We start from the raw sequence: 19,890 nt of genomic DNA, 5'->3' as shown, positions 1-19,890 counted from the left end.
TGAAAATCCACATGTGAATAAGATCCCCAGGGGATTCCTGTGTCCTTTAAATACCGAGGCAGACTGCTCTGGGACAGTGGTTTTTCAACTCTGGCTTCTATTTAAATCTGAATCACTGGGGCCCTGGTATTTTTCCAAAGCTCCCTCCAAGTGGTTGAGAACCACTCTCCCAGAGGATCATTTACTTATGAACCATTAGAGCTGCCAGGACCCACCCTTACAGAATATTCTAGTCCCTTCCCCTATTCTACAGATGAGGCCTGAGAGGTCACCTGACATAAGCAAGGTTGTATAGAGCCAAGCCTGTGTCTCCAGGCTCTCAGGCCCAAAGTTCCTGGATCCAGAGATACCTCTGGCACTGACGTGCTAAAGCAACTGCCATAGGCGCTTGGCTCCTCCCTTGTTGGTATCTGCCCGTCCTCCGGAGAACTGGTCAGCTCAGTCTGCAAATGTGCCTTATGCCAAGGAGTCGTTCCTGACTGTTCATTGTCTGGGACATATACTTCAGGAGCAAGACTGAAATTGGATGCTACCCTCTGGGGGCAGAAATATAACAGTAACAACTCTGGCCTCAGTCCCAGGGCTGTCTTCAGGACGGCACCTCTGTCCATGGTCTTCCCTGGCAGCCATTCTCGCTCTTCAGTTCTGTGGGTACTGAGCTATAGCCGAGGGATCTTGCCCAAGATGTGATATGAACCCTTCTAGGTCAGAGTCACAGCCTGGACCATACCTTGTATCCATTTGCCGAGAGCAACAGGTCCAAATAAACCCAGATAACAGACTCAGATTGATTCTAGGCTTCTCTTTTTCTATGTTTTAGGTAGGAGTTCGTATTGGTCAGTAATTGGGAAAACAGAAACCATGCTAGGTATTTCAAATGGAGGAGACTTTAACACAGGGATTTGGTTAAAAAATATAAAAAGAGCTGGAGGAGCAAATGGTGCCATGGTGTTGTCACCCAAAGTTCATAAGCCTGGCCTTATTGCTGACATTTCTGGAACTGATGCCATCGTCGATGAGGGTGAAATCAGGAGCCCACACTCCTGCCGATAGTTCAGGAGTCCAGGAAACCCTCCCTGAAGCTCCACCTTCTTCTTGCCTTCTGTTCTCTGACAGGTGCCTCCTGTTTGCAAACTTATCTGGCACCCAGCAGGCAAAAAGAGTCTGGGAGATAGAATGTTGAGACCTTCAGTCCAGGTGGTAAAAGGGAGATTACAGAAAAACTGAGTAGCAACGGGATATTTGGTTCAGCAACTTTTCTCCGAGGGTTTGGACTTCTCCCCCTGAGTCACAGTAGTTCTCGGTGAGAAGATGGCAGAGTAGTCCTGGTCAACCGATGCAGGTAGAGTGGTGCTGAGGACACACACCTCTTGAAGGACATGACCTAAGGCCAGGCGGTCAAGTCAGCAGGACCTCTCACAGGTGTTGTTTTCAGTATCTCCCCTGTGACTTGCTCTGTGCAAGCTAGCTCTTCAGAACAGCCACCCAAATTTTAAATCTCTCCTCCCTCATGTCGGAAAGGACGGAGGTGATGGGAGGAAAGGAGATGTTTGAAAATCTTTCTGCTAAGCAAGCATTGGCGATGAGTTCTCTAGGGATCACACTGTTCAGGTGTCCAGATTGTGTGCAACAATGGAAAGAAAATGCTGATTGTTCTCAAAAAGCAACAGGCATGGCTTAAGCTGGACCAGATGGGGCTGGAACCTTCCCAGAGGGAGAGAGAAAGGACTAAGAAATGAACCCCAGTTGCAGGGAATCTATCTTAGAGTTTTCCAGGGCAAGGTTCAGGCATACTGGGCAGGGGAAGGGATATTGTGCATACAATGAGGTGGGAGAGGCGAAAAGGGGACCAGTGAGCCATAGGAGAGCATAGAGCTCCCAGGAAAAAGAGACAAACAGACAAAGCCAGCAGGCACTTCTTTCGTTAATTTTGGTGACAGAGAAGCTGGAGTTTGTCCCCAGTGACTTTTACTCCAGGGATGTCATGGACTCTGTTGGCTTTAAATGTATTAAATTAGCTTAATAACTTTGTTCATGTGTAGAGGGTCCTTGAGCATAGCTCAGAGCCTCAGCCTATTTTAGATGCTGACCCACGGTGGCTGAGTAGTTCCCAAATTTCCGCACAACTTCCAGCAGCGCGTCTTGGCCGGAGCTTTGCTGAGTGCTGAGAAAATGGTCCCAGCTCTCCTCCAGTCCTGGAGGGAGGAGAGAACACTGGCCATGCTTTTGACTCTGAGGTGGTCAGTTCTGTGGTCTGGCTAATTTGAAAGTACCATGAGTTAAAATTAATTCTCTTAGGCAGACCGCACTCTGGCAGTGGACTCAAGTCCATGGTTATTTCCAAAACAGATATGGAGAGAAAGAAGTCAATGCAGGAGAAAAATCCTGCTGCAATTGCAGGAGGGTTAAACTAAAGAGCCACAACTTCCATTGATCTATATCTATATCTAGGTACATAGATATATGAAAAAAACCTTGGAATTAAACAACTATTGTTTTTAGGGGATTTTTTTTCTTTCTTTCCATTTTTAGTTATTTTTGGTTACATTGGCATTTAGATAGAACAATGGACAGTTAGAATTACAAGCAAGCCCTCATCTAGATGCCAGATTTTGAGTTGATGTGTGACTTCTCCCTGAGACCAACACTTTTCCCTGAGCAAAAAGAGGAAGAGATAAACATTAAAGAAAATTAAAAATCACCAATAATAAAGACCCAGCCGATACCTTTTGACATGCAGAGAGCCCCCATTTAGTTGTTTTTTTTTTTAATTTTTTTTTCAACGTTTATTTATTTTTGGGACAGAGAGAGACAGAGCATGAACAGGGGAGGGGCAGAGAGAGAGGGAGACACAGAATCGGAAACAGGCTCCAGGCTCCGAGCCATCAGCCCAGAGCCTGACGCGGGGCTCGAACTCACGGACCGCGAGATCGTGACCTGGCTGAAGTCGGACGCTTAACCGACTGCGCCACCCAGGCGCACCCCCCATTTAGTTGTTTTAACAAAGGACAGTGTACAAACCAACTTGATTTTTGGAATTGCTCTCTGCTTCTTTTGTATTTCCCGCAGAGTAGAATAGATTGAGACTTAGCACACACGAAATTCTCGAATAAAATATCATCTCTGAGATTTCAGATACGCACATTGATGGATTGCTTTTGTGGCTTCTCAGCTCTCTGACAGCTGGGCTTACCCACTGACCCACAGGGACATTCGATAGACTGCCCTGCCTTACTTCCAGAGATTCAGTTGAAGATACACACATTATGGGGCTAAGAATAAATGTGTCAGTGCATCGTTATCAGTGATCTTAAATTATGCTACATTTTTCCTGGGTTGACAAGCACACATCCTTTGGCAAACCTTCAGGAAGCTAGTTTAGCTTTGAAACGACTCGTTGGATTGAGATACTGATCCACATTTTACCTGGCCTCAACAGGTAAACTCGTAGTGACCTTGTATAATATAAACATATCACCAATGAATTTTCAGTTGGGCATCTTTCTGGTGAAGATGGTGACTTTTTTTAAATTAAAAAAATTTTTTTTAATGTTTGTTTATTTTTGAGAGAGAGAGTGAGCGAGCAGGGGAGGAGCAGAGAGAGAGGGAGACACAGAATCCAAAGCAGACTCCCCGGGCTCTGAGCTGTCAGCACAGAGCCCGATGCAGAGCTTGAACCCAAGAGCTGTGAGATCATGACCTGAGCCGAAGTCGGACGCCCAACCAACTGAGCCACCCAAGTGCCCTCAAGATGGTGACTTTTAATTGTGGAATTCACTGCCTCCATTTCTTGCCTCTTGCGTCCACTGGGGAAAATTTTCTGATACTTTATATGATAGCAAAAAAACAGAACCACCTCTGAGACACATCCACAAGGATTATATTATACTAAAGCTGGGGGAAGCAAACAGTTGGGCAAGTTTACAGAGTTCAGGTTTGTTCTGCCTTTGGGAATTACTCTCTTCCTGTGCCCCATGTAGTGGCCACTTCCTTCCTCTGTCGCCAGCCTCAAACTGTTTTATATTTGTATCAGTAATCTATTCCTGCACAACGGACAACCCAAAATTCAGTGGCTTCAAACGACCATGTTATTGCTTCTGGTTGTTTGGGTTGGGGATTTGGGCAGGACTCAGTGGAGACAGCTCATCTCTGTTTGACATTGTAATAGCTGAGGTGACTGGGGACAAAGGATCCAAGATGGCTTCACTCACGTGTTTGGAACCTCAGTTGGCTGTGCTGGCTGGGGTTTGGCTGAGTGTGTCTGTCTGTCTCTCTCTCTTCATAATTTCTTGTCCTCTCCACACGGCCTCTCCAGTCAGATAATTAGACCCTTAGATGGCAGCTGGTTCCCAAGATAGCAAAAGTAGAAGGTGCCAGACTCTGTTAAGGGCCCAGACTTGGGACTGGCATAGATTTACTTCCCCTTACATTCTCTTAGTCAAAGTGAGTCACAAGGCTGGTGCAGATTCAGAGGGAGGGGAAATAGACTCTACCTCTTGGTAGGAGGTGCTGAATATATATAAGGGGATTATGAGTAGCCATCTTTGCCAGAAATTCACCACAATATTCTTTGTTTGAAAAAAAAGTGCTTAGAAATCATTAATTAAATACATCTTGGAAGATGCCATACAAGATGAAGAAGTTTGAAAAAAAACAGGTGTGATTGCTTATGTACCTGTTCGGCCACTATTAACAAGGCTAAAATCATAATGCTTTAAATGAGATACAGGTTCTATTCTCCTATAAACGTTTATGCTTAAGCAGCCTTGGGCAGTATCCGAGGCCCAACTCCTCACTTGTTCTTCGGTCTAAGATGGCTGCTATAGCTCCCCCACCATATATCCACATTCAAACCAGGGTAGAGGAGGGAGGAAAAAGGGAAAGGTGCGCTCTTCCCACCCTTTTTAAAAGCACAACCCAGAAGTTGCACAGGTCACTTTTCCTCATAGCCCACTGGTGGAGCCCATCACATGACCACGCCTAACTTCAAAGGAGGCTGGGAAATGTAGTCTTTCTTCTAGAAGGCCAAAGGCCCAGGCAGACTCCTTTGACTACAAAAAAGGGGATCAGAGAGTAGGTAACTAACCAGTCCCAGCCACACTGACTGTACAGAGTGAGAGGAAGTTGGTGTGAAAGATCAGGGGATAAAAGAGGTGAGAGAAGTGGGGTGCCTCGGTGCTTCATTCTGTTAAGCGCCTGACTCTTGATTTTGGCACAGGCCACCATCTCACAGTTCCTGGGATCGAGCCCCACATGGGGCTCTGCACTGACAGCTGACATCTCAGAGCCTGCTTGGGATTCTCTCTCTCTCCCCCTCTTGCTGTCCCCGCCAAGAAATAAATAAATAAACTTCATGGTGGGAGAAGCAGCAGGTAGAAAGCCAATTTGTACGTAGGAAGTCGGGAAAGGGACAGTGAAGAGTCTGTTTCTGTGAGGAGCCGTGACAACCTTTTACTTGGGTTAAGACCATCATCTTGCCTTAGAATGAGGCAGAGAGAGGGGACTCCACCTCAGGTCCCGCAGTGTCTGATAAAGGTATTGCCATGCTCTGAAGCGCCTGTTAATCATACGCCATCTTCAAACATGGCTCTCCGGTGGGAAACACTATTTAAGGAAACATTTGAGGATGCAGTTACTTTATAGCCTCAGTTTAAAAGGGTTTTTTTTTTTCTCTTGGAAAAAAGTGACCTGCTGGCCAGGACACTGTCCTTTTGAACCTCTTTCTTATTTCCACCACCTACCTGGTTAGATGTGTTAAGGATTCCCAAGCTTCCCCAATAAATAGTAGGTGATACAGTGAAATATGTTTGTTTCTGATATTTTATATGCAGAGGGGCAGCTAGAGCCCTGAGAAGGGGAACAGTTGGTCAGATGTCTCCTGTGCATGGCCTGGGTTCTCCCAGAAGTTTTAGGGCTTCCACACAGTAACTGGCTCTGCGGTCATCCTGACTCAACAGGGAATTGCAATTACATTTCTACAGTAACTGTGTTCATTCATGGAAATTTATGATCGCTTCTAGAAACCAATGAGGGCCATGGCTGTGTAATTATAGGCTTAGGTTTCTGGAACATCTGCTGAAAGGCAGGCTAGCTGGTCTCCTCAGCTGAATATGAGGGCAGCATGCTTGAGGGTGCAGCAGAATCTGCTCTTCAGGGATCGATGGCGAAGCTGTACCAGGCGACCCCAAAAGAATGTACGTGTTGGGAGGAAACTTACCGGGTCAGCAGCAGGCAGACACCCAGACGTGTTTGGCTTATTAAGATTATTAAAAAATATGTGATCATGTCTGAAAATCCCAGACCGTGGAGAAATTCCACAAGAGAGGAAATACTTCCTGGTATATAAATGGGGATGTTAACAACAATACTCAGTCTGGTGGGTGGCCGTGAGAAGTCAGTGACATAATGCATGGAGTGGGCAGGTAAGTTGGTTCCGTAAACATTCGCTGTTATTTTTAATGATTGATTTTTTTCTTGTTTCTAGTTTGGAAGAGCACTGCTTCTGAAAAACTAGGCCAGTTTCAGCTAATCACTGTTAGCCCGGACATAAGCTGGCTCTGGGAAGCTCTGAGAGCCTTCACCCAGATAATCTAATTTAGAGCACATTTGCTCACAATGGCGGTACGGATGGTTAAATACAGAAAACCCAGCATGTCTTCCAGATGTTTACTTTCCATGACACAGAGGCTAAATGTATCTCTTCACTCTGACAATGTCACCCCAAGAAAATAAGGAAACACCGTACAATTTTGCATTGAAATCTATCTCCTTTTCTCAGCCCATCCTTTTCTGCTTTAAATTAACAAAAAATATATATACTTTCTTTTTTATTTATTAAAAATTTTTTTTAATGTTTATTTATTTTTGAGAGACAGAGAGAGAGAGAGAGAGAGAGAGAATGAGCGAGCATGAGCGGGGGAGGGGCAGAGAGAGGGAGACACAGAATCCGAAGCAGGCTCCAGGCTCTGAGCCATCAGCACAGAGCCCATTGTGGGGCTCCAACTCATGAACTGGGAGATCATGATCTGAGCCGAAGTTGGCCGCTCAGCCGACTGAGCCACCCAAGTGCCCCTAAAAAAAATACATACTTTCTAGGATGAGATTGCCAGCTAGATTTGACCAGCAGGGGGCAGGTACTGTATACTCATCTTTGTGATTCCCCCAAAGCTGTGAAATGTTCATCTCAATTATAAATGTATGTCTTCTATCATCTATCATAACAGAAGTTAAAAGGATTATTTTTAAAAACTTAGCAAATGAAAATAGGCACCTCAAATGCATTTAAAGCAGCTTCCATTTTATCAGAACATGTATATACTTTATCAATTTTAGGAAGCATATTTGTTTACATTTTAATATCCCTGAAATTGGGATGCATCTCAAAATTGATTGTAACTTAGACGCAGTAAAATATGGTAATTATTCAATTTAGGATTAGCGTATTAAGGTTTGTAAATTCACACTCCATTGAAGCATGACATGGGAGGCATATGAATTTGCATAGCCGAAGGCGAAGTTGTTTACCAAGTTATTCATAACTTCTTGCCCTAAATAAAATGAGAAGTTATTAGAAAAGACATAGAAGGAGGGATGGCTGGGTGGCTCAGTCAGTTGAGCATCCGACTTCGGCTCAGATCACGATCTCAAGGTTCGTGGATTCAAACCCCGCGTCGGGCTTTGTGCTGACAGCTCAGAGCCTGGAGCCGGCTTCAGATTCTGTGTCTTCCTCCCCTGCTCATGCTCTGTCTCTCTGTCTCTCTCTCAAAAATAAATAAACATTAAAAAAAAAAGACAAGAGAAAGCATATGAAGACTTTACTTGGTGCTTTAGTCTCTCAAGGATGTTTCTGACTCAGAATGAAATGACATTTAATTTTCATTCAGGTTGTAGCATAGCGGCATTTAAATAATTATCAGTTGATGTCTAAAGCAATGCACATCTAAGTGTTGTAACTTGCCAGGCTGTCTTTAAATATCTTCTCTACCTGTTCAGAATCATCAAATGGAATTTTCGAAAGTTTGAATTCCCCCTTCTTGTGATTTCACTTTAGCTACGACAAAATGAAACCCAACCCAGTGAGGATTGACATCTCATTTATTTCTAACCCTCATTATCAACCCATCCTTGATACTGAGGGAGCAGAAATTCTGTTCCCAGGTAGAGAAACTACCTGGGCAAATTCAGGAGGCCTTTGGAGGGCCAGAGGCAAGGTAAAAACTGCTTTCCCGAAACACAAAACCATGGGTGTTGTCCAGTGGTAGTTGGAGAGCACAGTGCAGACCATTGTTTGTTGTAAGCTATTGAGGAGTGGGGAGTGGACTTAGCCAGAGGAGAGAGGGCTTGTTCTAGGAGTAAGTGCTTGGACTTCAGTTATAATTCACACTATCACTGTTTACATGCCTGGCCTTAAATAAATCACTTAAGCTCTCTAAACCTCAGTTTCCACACTTGTAAAATAGAGCATTGGGCCGTTTCTTTAAGCCTCTGTACCATTTGCTTCTGCCTCACCGGGGGCGGTACCATTTTCTACCTCGTGTCCTATTTTATGTATGGTGACAATAATCCCCCCAGTAGACTATAAACTCTTGAGAAGCACGTAATTCCCTTGCCTTTGTGCATCCCTAAACCTAGCAGTTGGAATGGTGCCTTGAGTAAGGCAGTCGCTCACTAGAGATGTGTTGCCTTGAATTGCATTGAACTAGAAGACAGCTAAGGTGCCCCTTCTGATGTTGTCATGCTGTCCTTAAAGCAGGAGGGACTCCCTATGGCTGAATGAGTTCTACCTGGGTGGCTGCAATGTTGTGAAGTCAGTAAGCAGACTCTGGAAGCGTGGGGAGAAGTTGCCATAGCTAATCAATTATGCTAGAAGACACCTTGCAAGGCCAGTTGATTGTGGGTCTGGCCCTGTGAGTTCTCAAGCAATCTTTAAAGCTCAGCAGGAGAGAAGAGGCAAGATGAATGGAGGGAAGAGAAATACAGAGGGGTGAACAGACTCTTTGAAAATGGGGAGCATGTGGAGCTACCAGCAGGTCGATTGCTGGTTGTTCCAGCCCAAGCCGACAAGATATTTCTTCGTGATGGTGACTGTACTGTGGTTCTGTTTTCAGATATAGAACCTCCTAGAATCAAGTGCCCAAGTGTGAAGGAACGCATTGCTGAACCCAATAAGCTGACGGTCCGGGTGTCCTGGGAGACGCCGGAGGGCAGAGACACGGCAGATGGCATTCTAACTGAGTAAGTGCACCTTTGGCAGTGGGAAGGATGTTGCTTCTTTTATGAGAGACGTTTACTGCCCAGAATGGGGAAGTGTATCTCTGCTGGTCCATTTATGCTTTCAGAGCACTCCTTTAGCAATTCCTCATTCATGCGCTATTTTTCTCCGTAGTGGTCTTCAGCACCTGGCATACTGTATATTTTACTTATGTATTTGTTTATTGCCTGTCTCCACGATAGCATGTTTACTGCCATATCCCTAATGCCCAGAAACAGGCCTAGCACAGAGTTGGTACTCGGTAAATATTCATCAAAGGAAAGGGAAGAAGGGAAGAAGAGGGATGGGAGGAGAAAGAGGACGCTAGCTGGTTAACTCTGGGATAAAATCACCCCCGTTGCCTGCCCACGGGGCTCCTACTGAAGCCCTTGGGCCTCGCTAAGCCATCACCCGCCTCCCTGATAAGCCTCCGTGCGTCCCAGGTAGAGCCAGACGCTGCCCTCCTCCCCTTGTGCTCTGTGAGTATGGTTTAGTGCAGAACTTTCTATCCGTTGGTTTTTGGCAACTGCTCCTTTCAAAACTTTGACTTCTAGTTAAATTTTTTTAAACTTGTGACCACAATGGGGAGCGTGGATGGCTTAGTCATTTGAGCATCCGACTCTTGATTTCAGCTCAGGTCATGATCTCACGTTCTTGAGATAGAGCCCGCCGTCGGGCCCTGTGCTGACAGTGCAGAACCTGCTTGTGATTCTCTATATCCCTCTCCCTCTGCTCCTCTCTGTGCTCTATCTCTCAAAAATAAATGAACTTAAAAAAAAGTAAAAAATAGAGGCGCCTGGGCAGCTCAGTCGGTGAAGCATCCAACTCTTGGTTTCGGCTCAGGTCATGATCTCGCACTTTGTGAGTTTGAGCCCTACGTTGGGCTCCACATTGAGAGTGCAGATCCTGCTTGGGATTCTCTCTCTCTCCCTCTCTCTGCCTCCTCTGACTTTCTTTCTGTGTCTCTCTCTAAATAATTAATTTTCAAACACTAAAAAAAATAAAAACTTGTGACTACATTAAAGACTTACAGAAGAAGTTTATAAAACCAGAGGAAGGGTCTTCACCTTTCTTCCCCACCCCAACCCCATTCTCCGGGACATACATCCAGAATGCTTTTTCAAATGTATGGTTCCCTTTGGGAAAGTTCAGCTACATGTTGTTCTAGTCTAGCACCTGGGCCTGTCCCCCTGCAGCTGTCTGATTGGCCTTGTTCCCTGGATGCCACTACTTCATGTCAGCACGTTCACATCTGTGTCTTAAAGTTCACGGCCCTGTCAGACCTACTTGAGTTTCCATCTGCAGACAAAGGATACCTCTGACTTACTGCCTTATGAGCTACACGGCGGGGAAAGCCTTGCTAGAATCCTATCAGGCTCACTGCGCAAGAGGAAATATCTTAAGCAATTATGGGCAATGAGAGAACATCTACTGGGAAGATGTTCAGTCTTCACCCCTAAGCTCGGAAACAAGTGTTTCCTGTGAATTCACTTATTGACTCCTGGTGATGGTTATTTTCATGTCGCAGATGAAATAGAGTCTCCAAGAGGTTAGCGGCCACTCATATTTGAAGTATGATTCCTCTCAGGTTTTTTTAAATGTTTATTGAGAGAGAGAGAGAGAGAGAACGAGAGAGAACACACGGGGAGGGCCAGAGAGAGAATCCCAAGCAGGCTCCGCACTATCAGCATAGAGCCTGATGTGGGGCTTGATCCCAGGAACCGTGAGATCATGGCTTGAGCTGAAATCAAGAGTCAGATGCTTAACTCACTGAGCTACCCAGGCGCCCTGCTCTCAGGTTTATGTGCATCTGAATTGTGCTTCCTGAGGACCTTTGAGCATCTAAGACCCAAAGTGACACATTTCTAATGGTGGGATTTCTGGCACTTTCCTAAGACCCTTCAGTTCATACCTTATGAACAGACACCATGTCCACCTCTCTGGGAGGATCTCTTCAGTGGTGACAATGATAATTTCACATATTCATTATATATCATCATTGCTGAGAACTGTAGAGAGAAGGCCAATGAACCATGTGTTGGACAACCAACCAACCTGGCATGTGATCATGCCGCACTTATTGGTATTCTCCTCAGACAGCCAAGAAGAAAGCTACTAGAGTCGCCCTAGTTATGTGATCTTGGGTGAGTTCCCTAAACTTTTGATGCCTCAGTTTCCTCATCTGTGAAATGGAGATAATAATACCTATCTCATAAGGTTGTTGTGAGGTTTAATATGTGTAAAATGCCTGGAACTGTGCCTAAAATATGTATATAAGGTTTATGTAAGTACAAAGAACTTATTACTACACCGGGATAATCAATGAATCACAATAAAGTTGCCTTTTTCTCAGGAAAGCTCTCCACTAGGCCAGATAGCAAAAAAAGAGACAATTCTAGCACCCCCCTGCAGGCCCAAATTTCCAATGACTACTTGGACTATACCCTCAGATGATTTTCCTCGCAGAAAATTCCCTCACCCTCTCCAGAGTGAGGCAATTAAGGGTCCCCCTGGAACAAAGGTGGGCCTGGAAGAAGACTTGGGCCCTGGGTTCTCAGCATGCCCCATCGTCTGTTCTACCTCCCAGTGAGAAAAATGAATCTAAATTTGCCAGGAATTGGCGACTTCCTTGTTCTGGTCTCAAACTGCTCTTCCAAAGCAGAATAAAGCTCAGGAAGTTCTGTTCTTCAAGAAATCTTTGTTCTAGTCAGATTGGCCTAATGGCTCTCCCTCAGTATCTCCACATCCAGGGCAGAGTGGGTGCTGAACACGTGCCCGTAATGATCATCATTGATCCTTAGGCCCACAATGGCCTAGTTGTTGTTAGGCCCTTAATGATCATCTTTGGTGTTTCTGTTTTTTTCCCCCTTCTTTAAGTGTTATTCTAAAAGGCCTCCCACCAGGCTCAAATTTTCCAGAAGGAGACCACAAGATCCAGTACACAGTCTATGACAGAGCTGAGAACAAGGGCGTTTGCAAATTTCGAGTTAAAGTAAGAGGTAAGAATACTGCTTATTGGCTTTTTCCTCTCTTTACAGGAGCAAAGGGAAGTAGGCCCTCAAGCAAGAACCCTTTATGAACTCCTGCTGCCATGGAGATACTTGCCAGCTTTGGATTGGCCTCTGATGATGAGGCTAGGGGAAGTGGGCCATCTTAATGGCTGAATTTCAGAGTACAACTCTGGATGAGGTGCAGTGCTGGCAGATTATTTATGAGGTCTGAGGGAGCAGTAAGCCAGTCTGGCATGAGCCCACAGCTGGCTGTCCCAGAAGAATCTTATTTTGATAACTTTTTCATCCCCGGGCTTGAGTGACCAGCTAAAGCCTCTAAGTCCTTCTATAAAGGAGGTTAGGAGCCCCCTAGCTTGGGCCGTCAGGAGTCCATGTTCTTGGTGTTCCAGAACCTTTGTTCTCCCTGAAAAAAATATTTTTAAGATTTATTTTATGCCTCATGGCTTGGGCAGCTAATTCCTAACCATCTTTATTCTTTATTCTTTTGGGTTCAACCTCCTCATGTATAGCACAGGGACTAAACCAGTTGATCTCAGTGGTCTCATTGGTATGAATGGTAAACATTCCAAGGCCCACCCACTGGCCAGATAGTCATATGTGCCCCCTCACTCATTCACAGGCCAGTAGAGAAGCTTGACTGCAAGACTGCTGCCTTCCCTGGTTACTCTGTAGAGGGTAGCTCAGCACTGAGCCTCCTCTGGCCTTGTGTCCCTACAGTCCGCCGCTGTGGCAAACTCAACGCCCCAGAGAACGGTTACATGAAGTGCTCCAGCGATGGTGATAATTACGGGGCCACCTGTGAGTTCTCCTGCATCGGTGGCTATGAGCTACAGGGTAGTCCTGCCCGAGTCTGTCAGTCCAACCTGGCCTGGTCTGGCACGGAGCCCACCTGTGCAGGTATGAGTACAGCCCTCTACCCAGCCAGCGGCAGAACCCGAAGACCCTTGCGTTCTGGATTCCAGTACAGGGAGCGAGGACTTCATTCTGTACACTTTGAAAGGTTCAGCGCCATCCCTCTTTATCTGAGGAGGGAAAATGGTCCCTGAATCTGGGGCAGCTCATCTCATCCACCTTCCTCCTTTGCCTCTGTCCGTCTCCTGATTTCTCTCTCATGCCCTCTAAGGAAGAAGCTGGAGGTGGGAACCCAGGGCCCGCCATTAGTGACTTTGCAAATTAGCAAAGTCCGCTTTAGGTACCCTTAGCCTTCCCTTCTACAAATGTGAGGGTCTTTTTTGGCAAAGCCAGGATACTACCGCGTATGGACAGTATAATGCCTGCTTTGCAGCACTGGCTTGAAAGTCACACAGACCGTGGGCATTCAGGATGTTTCCTCCTCAGGTCAAATGAGGAAGACCATACCTTACTTACTACTTGAGTTGTCGTAAGGAGTAAATGAGGTCATCCATTGAACAGTGGACTAGAGCAGTGCCTGTCACAGGGTAAGGGCTCAATGCATGTCCGCTCTTATTACCAAGGAACACAGATTGGGCTGGGTAATGATAATGGTGTGAAATTTGGACTAGCCAGAAGATTCTGGGCATAGCTTTTATTTATATACTCCACTTCTCCTTCCCCCACCCCGCATTTCCTGGTACTTTGTCATCTTTATGCTTCCTTTTAAACCCCAGCCATTCAGAGTTGGGTGAGAGAGAGACACATGTAGACCATCAGCTAAATGCCCAGTGTTCTTCAGTTTCATACGTTAAGGTACAAATAACTTCCTGAGGCAGGGAGAGTAATGCCCATCCTCCAAAGATGTTCCACAGCCTAATCCCTAGAACCTGTGACTATATTACCTGTAATAATATATTACCTGCATCTATTACCTGAATAATATATTACCCAAATACATTACCTAGGACCTGTGAATATAAAGGGGACTTTGCAGAGGTAATCAAGGATTTTGAGATGGGGAGGGTAGCTTGGATTTTCCAGGTGGGCCCAATGTAGTCACAAGGGTCCTTATAAGGGGGAGGCAGAGAAAATGATGGAAGCAGAAGGTGGAGAGGAGAGAAAGGTGAAGATAGCACGCTGCTTACTTCCAAGATGCGAGAACGGCCATGAGCCTGGAAATGAAGGTGGCCTCTAGATGCTGGGAAAGGCAAGGATACAGGTTCTTCCCTAGAGCACCGGGGGGAATGCAGGCCTGGCAACCCTTTGACTTTAGCCCAGTGAAACTGATTTTAAACTCCTGATTGCCAGGACTGGAGGAGAATTTGGTGGGTTAAGCCCCTACAATTATGGTGCTCTGGGATAGCTGTAAGAAAAAAACTGATATACTTCCCCATTCCCCAACCCTGTGCTTCTTGGGACCATCTCCCACATGAACCACTTACAGGTGAAATTTTATCTTGGGGTTTACTTCTTGATGCATACACTTCTGTAGGTTATCACAGGCTAGGTTGAGCCAGGACAAGCAGAGACTTTCTCACGCATCTGGCCATTTCTCATTCCAGCCATGAATGTCAACGTGGGTGTCAGAACAGCAGCGGCACTTCTGGACCAGTTTTATGAGAAAAGGAGACTCCTCATTGTGTCCACACCCACAGCCCGGAACCTTCTATACAGGCTGCAGTTGGGAATGCTGCAGGTGAGTCCTTGCAGCAGGGCAAAGGTGAGGGGGAGACCTCTCACAGGAAGGGCTCAGTGATTTCATTAAAAGCAAAGGCCAGATTCAGTGCCTCATCTAGTTACCACAAACTTCAGGAACTGGCACTTTCAAGCTATCTCCATTCATTTCTGGGTCTGGGGCATAACCTGCATAACTCACAGAGCTAACCCACTTGTTTTCCAACTAATAAGGTTTGTCTTCACTAGCAAGCCTCATTCACCTGCCATCCAGAATAGTTGTCTTTGTTGAACCTGTCCAGGATATGCCTATGCTGGAGGTCATCATTCAGTTGTTTGCCCAAAAGGAATGAGGGGAGTCCAGGAGCCCTCAGGCCCCAGATCCTGCTCCAGGGAGCTTCCCCAAGTCTCTTAGAGTTCCTCAGAGAACGATGGCTCTCTTTAAGAACAGTGGTTCTCAAAGTGTGGTCTGTGGACCAGCAGCATCCGCATCGCTTGGGAGCTTGTTAGAGGTACAAATTCTCCCCCATCACAGACCTACTGGGTCTAATCTACATTTTAACAAGACCTCCAGGTGATTCCTAAGCAACTGAAAGTTTGAGGTACACTTTTCTAGAAATGTGCCTTTCTCCGTGATGTAAATTTTGTAGCTACAAACTGAGGCAAGCAGGGTCTTCTGAAAACAAACAAACAAACCAAAAACCAGAAACAGAAAAGGATAGAAGTAGATCTTGCTAGATGTTGTCCAGAAGCTGCTATGCAACAAGAATGGCCAACCTGACTGAAAGCTAAAGAGGCAGAATGTTATGCTGGGTCATGGACAATGGTGCTTCACGTTTTTGTTTTTGTTTTTGTTTTTGATCTATTTTTTTTATTTTTTTTTTCAATATATGAAATTTATTGTCAAAATGGTTTCCATACAACACCCAGTGCTCATCCCAGAAGGTGCCCTCCTCAATACCCATCACCCACCCTCTCCTCCCTCCCACCCCCACTCAACCCTCAGTTTGTTCTGTTTTTAAGAGTCTCTTATGCTTTGGCTCTCTTCCACTCTAACCTCTTTTTTTTTTTCCTTCCCCTCCCCCATGGGTTTCTGTTGAGTTTCTCAGGATCCACATAAGAGTGAAAACATATGGTATCTGTCTTTCTCTGTATGGCTTATATTTCACTTAGCATCACACTTTCCAGTTCCATCCACGTTGCTACAAAGGGCCATATTTCGTTCTGTTTTTGTTTTTTCATTTCATCTATTACAGTGAATAAGACTAAGTGTTTCAAACAATCTTGGTTTAATCAAAAGCTACAATTTTACGTCTCATATCAGCATTAATGCAATGATAATGATAAGTCTTTCTTCCTTTTCCCCCGTGTACTTTTACGGCTTCATGTAAACTCTGAAGAATCGTGCAAAATGTTTTAGGCTCCTTTGACAGGAACTCAACTCATTACATCTTTATTCCCAATCCCTACCACCTTACTTCCATCTTTGTAACCTTTTGTCCCAGCTAGGGACTTGCTCTCAGGGATCACCAGCTTACACGGCTCCACTGTGTGGGAAGCTGGCCTTGCAGGCTACATTACATAAGCATACATTTCCTGACTCCTTAGTTTCATAGAAAAATGAATAAGCCAGACAACTTGCTTTTCCTCTACGTTGGCAAACTATGGCTTTTGCGAGTGAAATTTGATTGGAACGCCACCACCCTCATTCATTTGTGCATTGTCTGGCTGCTTTTGCACTCCAGTGGCATAGCTATGTAGTTAGGACAGAGACCATCCGCCCCGTGAAGCCCAAAATATTTACTATCTGGCCCTTTACCAAAAACTGTTTGCTGACCCCTGTCTGAGTCTATCTCATCCTTTCGGATACTTGCTAAATTACTGATGAAATAGTTGTGATGCCAGCAGGCAGGGTCCAAGGACCCAGAGAGGGCGTCCCTTAGGACCAGCCAATCGGGTCCCAGTCTGCACACAAGAGAGAAATTAAGTAGGAGCCAGCAGGAGGTGAAAGTGAAGTTTACTGAAGGTATAGAAAGCGTGTAGGTACAGAGCGTCTGGGAGACTCAGAAAGGAAAGGAGAGAGTGTCCCATCTTTGTTCCGGGTCTGAGGCTTATACTGAGGATCGTGGTCTGGTGCACGTGCCCTCTCAGGCATCCAGGAACCGGTCAGAACAAAGACGAGGGCCCAAGTGTTAGTCTTTGGAGCCAGGAGATCTTGGCGTCGAGATATCTAGCGCTAGTGGTCTGGAATATGCCTGTGATGGCTTCCTCTGGTCATTCTCACCTGGTCCTTCCTTAAATGTTATCTGTTCAAAAGAAGTCATTAATTTCTTGTCCCTTAGGAGGAGGACATACACTATTTGCATTATAACATATGTGTAAAGCGGGGGTGTGAGAATAGCAAGAATGGAAGCAGGAAGAGGAGCAAAAAGCAGATTTTTGTAGAGTCCTTCAGTTTGCCTGTCTCGGTTGGACAAGATATTTGGTATCGAGGTCCTCATGTGTGACCCCCATGACATATTTACATTGGCATTTTAACCAGAGCTTTCAAGGAAAGGTTTGATTGAGATAGGTGGTTCAGTTACAGTAATAAATCTATGTATTTTTATACTTTTTACCAATTCTGTTACCTTATAGAGAGTTGTTTCAGTGCAGTGGTACTGTAGGAAAATGCTTGGTGTTGTAATGACTCAGGAGTTTAAATTTTCTTTCCCCATTTAGCCAGATTCATCTTACATTACTTTCATGTTCCCTATTGCCATTGCTGTTCCTGATGTGACCTCCGGGCACATGGTTGAGGGCCACATTCCTGAAGCTCTTGCCAAGGGCCAACTTAGAGGATTGGAACTTGCTTTTCTTTCTCTGCCTCTTTTTTAATGTTTATTTATTTTTGAGAGAGACAGAGCGTGAGTGGGAGAGGGGCAGAGAGAGAAGGAGACACAGAATCCGAAGCAGGCTCCAGGCTTTAGGCTCTGAGCTGTCAGCACAGAGCCTGATGCGGGACTCAAACCCATGAACCATGAGATCATGACCTGAGCTAAAGTCAGATGCTCAACTGACTGAGCCACCTAGACGACCCTGGGATTTTCTATATATAGTATCATGTCATCTGCAAATAGTGAGAATTTTGGATGTCTTTTATTTCTTTTTGTTGTCTGATTGCTGTGGCTAGGACTTCCAGTAGTATATGTTGAATAAAAGTGGTGATAGTGGACATACTTCTCTTATTCCTGATCTTAAAAAAAAATTTTTTTTAATGTTTATTTATTTTGAGAGAGAGAGATACAGCATGAGCTGGGGAGGGGCAGAGAGAGAAGGAGACACAGAATCGGAAACAGGCTCCAGTCTCTGAGCTGTCAGCACAGAGCCCGACACGGGGCTTGAACTCACGGACACCGAGATCATGACCTGAGCCCAAGTTGGACACTTAACCGACTGAGCCACCTAGGCACCCCCTCTTACTCCTCATCTTAAGGCAAAAGCTCTCAGTTTTTCACCATTGACGATGATGTTAGCTGTGGGTTTTTCATATATGGCCCAGGGGCACCTGGGGGACTCAGTCGATTAAGCATCCAACTCTTGATCTCATCTTAGGTCTTGATCTCACGGTCATGAGTTCAAGCCCTGCATTGGACTCTATGCTGAAGGCTTGAAGCCTACTTAAAAAAAAAATTAGACTACAGAAAAACAGTATTTTCATATATGGCCTGTATAATGTTGAAGTATATTCCCTCTAAACCTACTTTGTTGAAGGTTTTTATCATGAATGGATGTTGTGCTTTGTCAAAATGCTTTTTCTTGATCTGTGGAGATAATCATATGGTTTTTATCCTTTCTCTTATTGATGTATCACATTGATTTGTGAATATTGAGCCATCTTTGCATTGCAGAAATAAATCCCACTTGATCAGGGTGAATAATTTTTTTAATGTATCCTTGGATTTTGGTTTGCTAATACTCCGTTGAGAATTTTTGCATCTATGTTCATCAAAGATATTGGCCTTCTTTTGTGGTGTCTTTATCCGGTTTAGGTATCAGGGTAATGCTGTCCTCATAGAATGAATTTGGAAGCTTTCCCACCGCTTTTATTTTTTGGAATATTTTGAGAAGAATATGTATTAACTCTTCTTTAAATGTTTGATAGGATTCAACTGTGAAGCCAACTGGTTCTGGACTTGTTTCTTGGGAGTTTTTTGATTACTGATTCAATTTCATTGCTGGTAATCAGGCTGTTCCAGTTTTCTATTTCTTCTTGATTCAGTTTTAGGAGGTTACATGTTTCTAGGAATGTATCCATTTCTTCTAGGCTATCCAATTTGTTGGCATATAGTTTTTCATAACATTCTCTTAATAATTATTTGTTTTTCTGTGGTGTTGGTTGTTATTTCTCCTCCATGATTTTTGCTTTTGAGTGCTCTCTTTTTCTTTTTTTGATTAGTCTGGCTAAAGGTTTATAAATTTTGTTAATCTTCTCAAGAAATGAGCTTCTGGTTTCATTGATCTGTTCTGTTGGGGGTTTTTAGGTTGTATTTCATTTATTTCTGCCCCAATCTTTATTATTTCCTTCCTTCTACTGGTTTTGGGTGGGTTTTTTTCTGGTTCCACCCACTCCTTTTGGGTGTTTTTTTTTTCTGTAAGATTAGGTTGTTTGAGATTTTTCATGCTTCTTGAGGTAAGCCTGTATTGCTAATAAACTTCCCTGTTGGAATGGCTTTTGCTGCATCACAAAGACTTTGGACCATTGTGTTTTCATTTTCATTTGTCACCATTTAAATTGTGATTTCCTCTTTGATTTCTTCCTTGAGCCATTCATTGTTTAGTAGCATGTCATTTAACCTCCATGTATTTGTTTCTTTCCAGATTCTTTCTTTTCTTATAATTGATTTCAAGTTTAATAATGTTGTGGTCAGAAAAGATGCATGGTATGACCTCAGTCTTTTTGAATTTGTGAGACTTTGTTGTGGCCAAACATGAGATCTGTTCTGGAGAATGTTCCATGTGCACTTGAAAAGAATGTGTATTCTCCTGTTTTGGGATATAAAGTTCTGAATATATCTGTTA

The 19,890-nt window shown here is 44.5% G+C and overlaps 1 protein-coding gene across 2 annotated transcripts in view; it reads left to right on the top strand.

Annotated features, from left to right (window-relative positions):
- The window catches only part of SRPX (sushi repeat containing protein X-linked), a 111,494-nt gene that overhangs the window by 59,459 nt on the left and 32,145 nt on the right, over positions 1-19,890 (top strand). For both annotated transcript variants that reach the window (XM_047843436.1, XM_047843435.1), the window contains 4 exons: positions 9,108-9,234; positions 12,128-12,249; positions 12,979-13,158; positions 14,718-14,851. In XM_047843436.1, the coding sequence (XP_047699392.1) occupies positions 9,108-9,234; positions 12,128-12,249; positions 12,979-13,158; positions 14,718-14,851 (563 nt within the window). The remainder of the gene's footprint in view (positions 1-9,107; positions 9,235-12,127; positions 12,250-12,978; positions 13,159-14,717; positions 14,852-19,890) is intronic.

The sequence above is a fragment of the Prionailurus viverrinus genome, chromosome X (genome assembly GCF_022837055.1).
Source record: "Prionailurus viverrinus isolate Anna chromosome X, UM_Priviv_1.0, whole genome shotgun sequence".
Taxonomy (NCBI): Eukaryota; Metazoa; Chordata; class Mammalia; order Carnivora; family Felidae; genus Prionailurus; species Prionailurus viverrinus.
The sequence above is the reverse complement of the archived record's forward strand: the minus strand, read 5'-3'. Positions and strand labels throughout refer to the sequence as shown.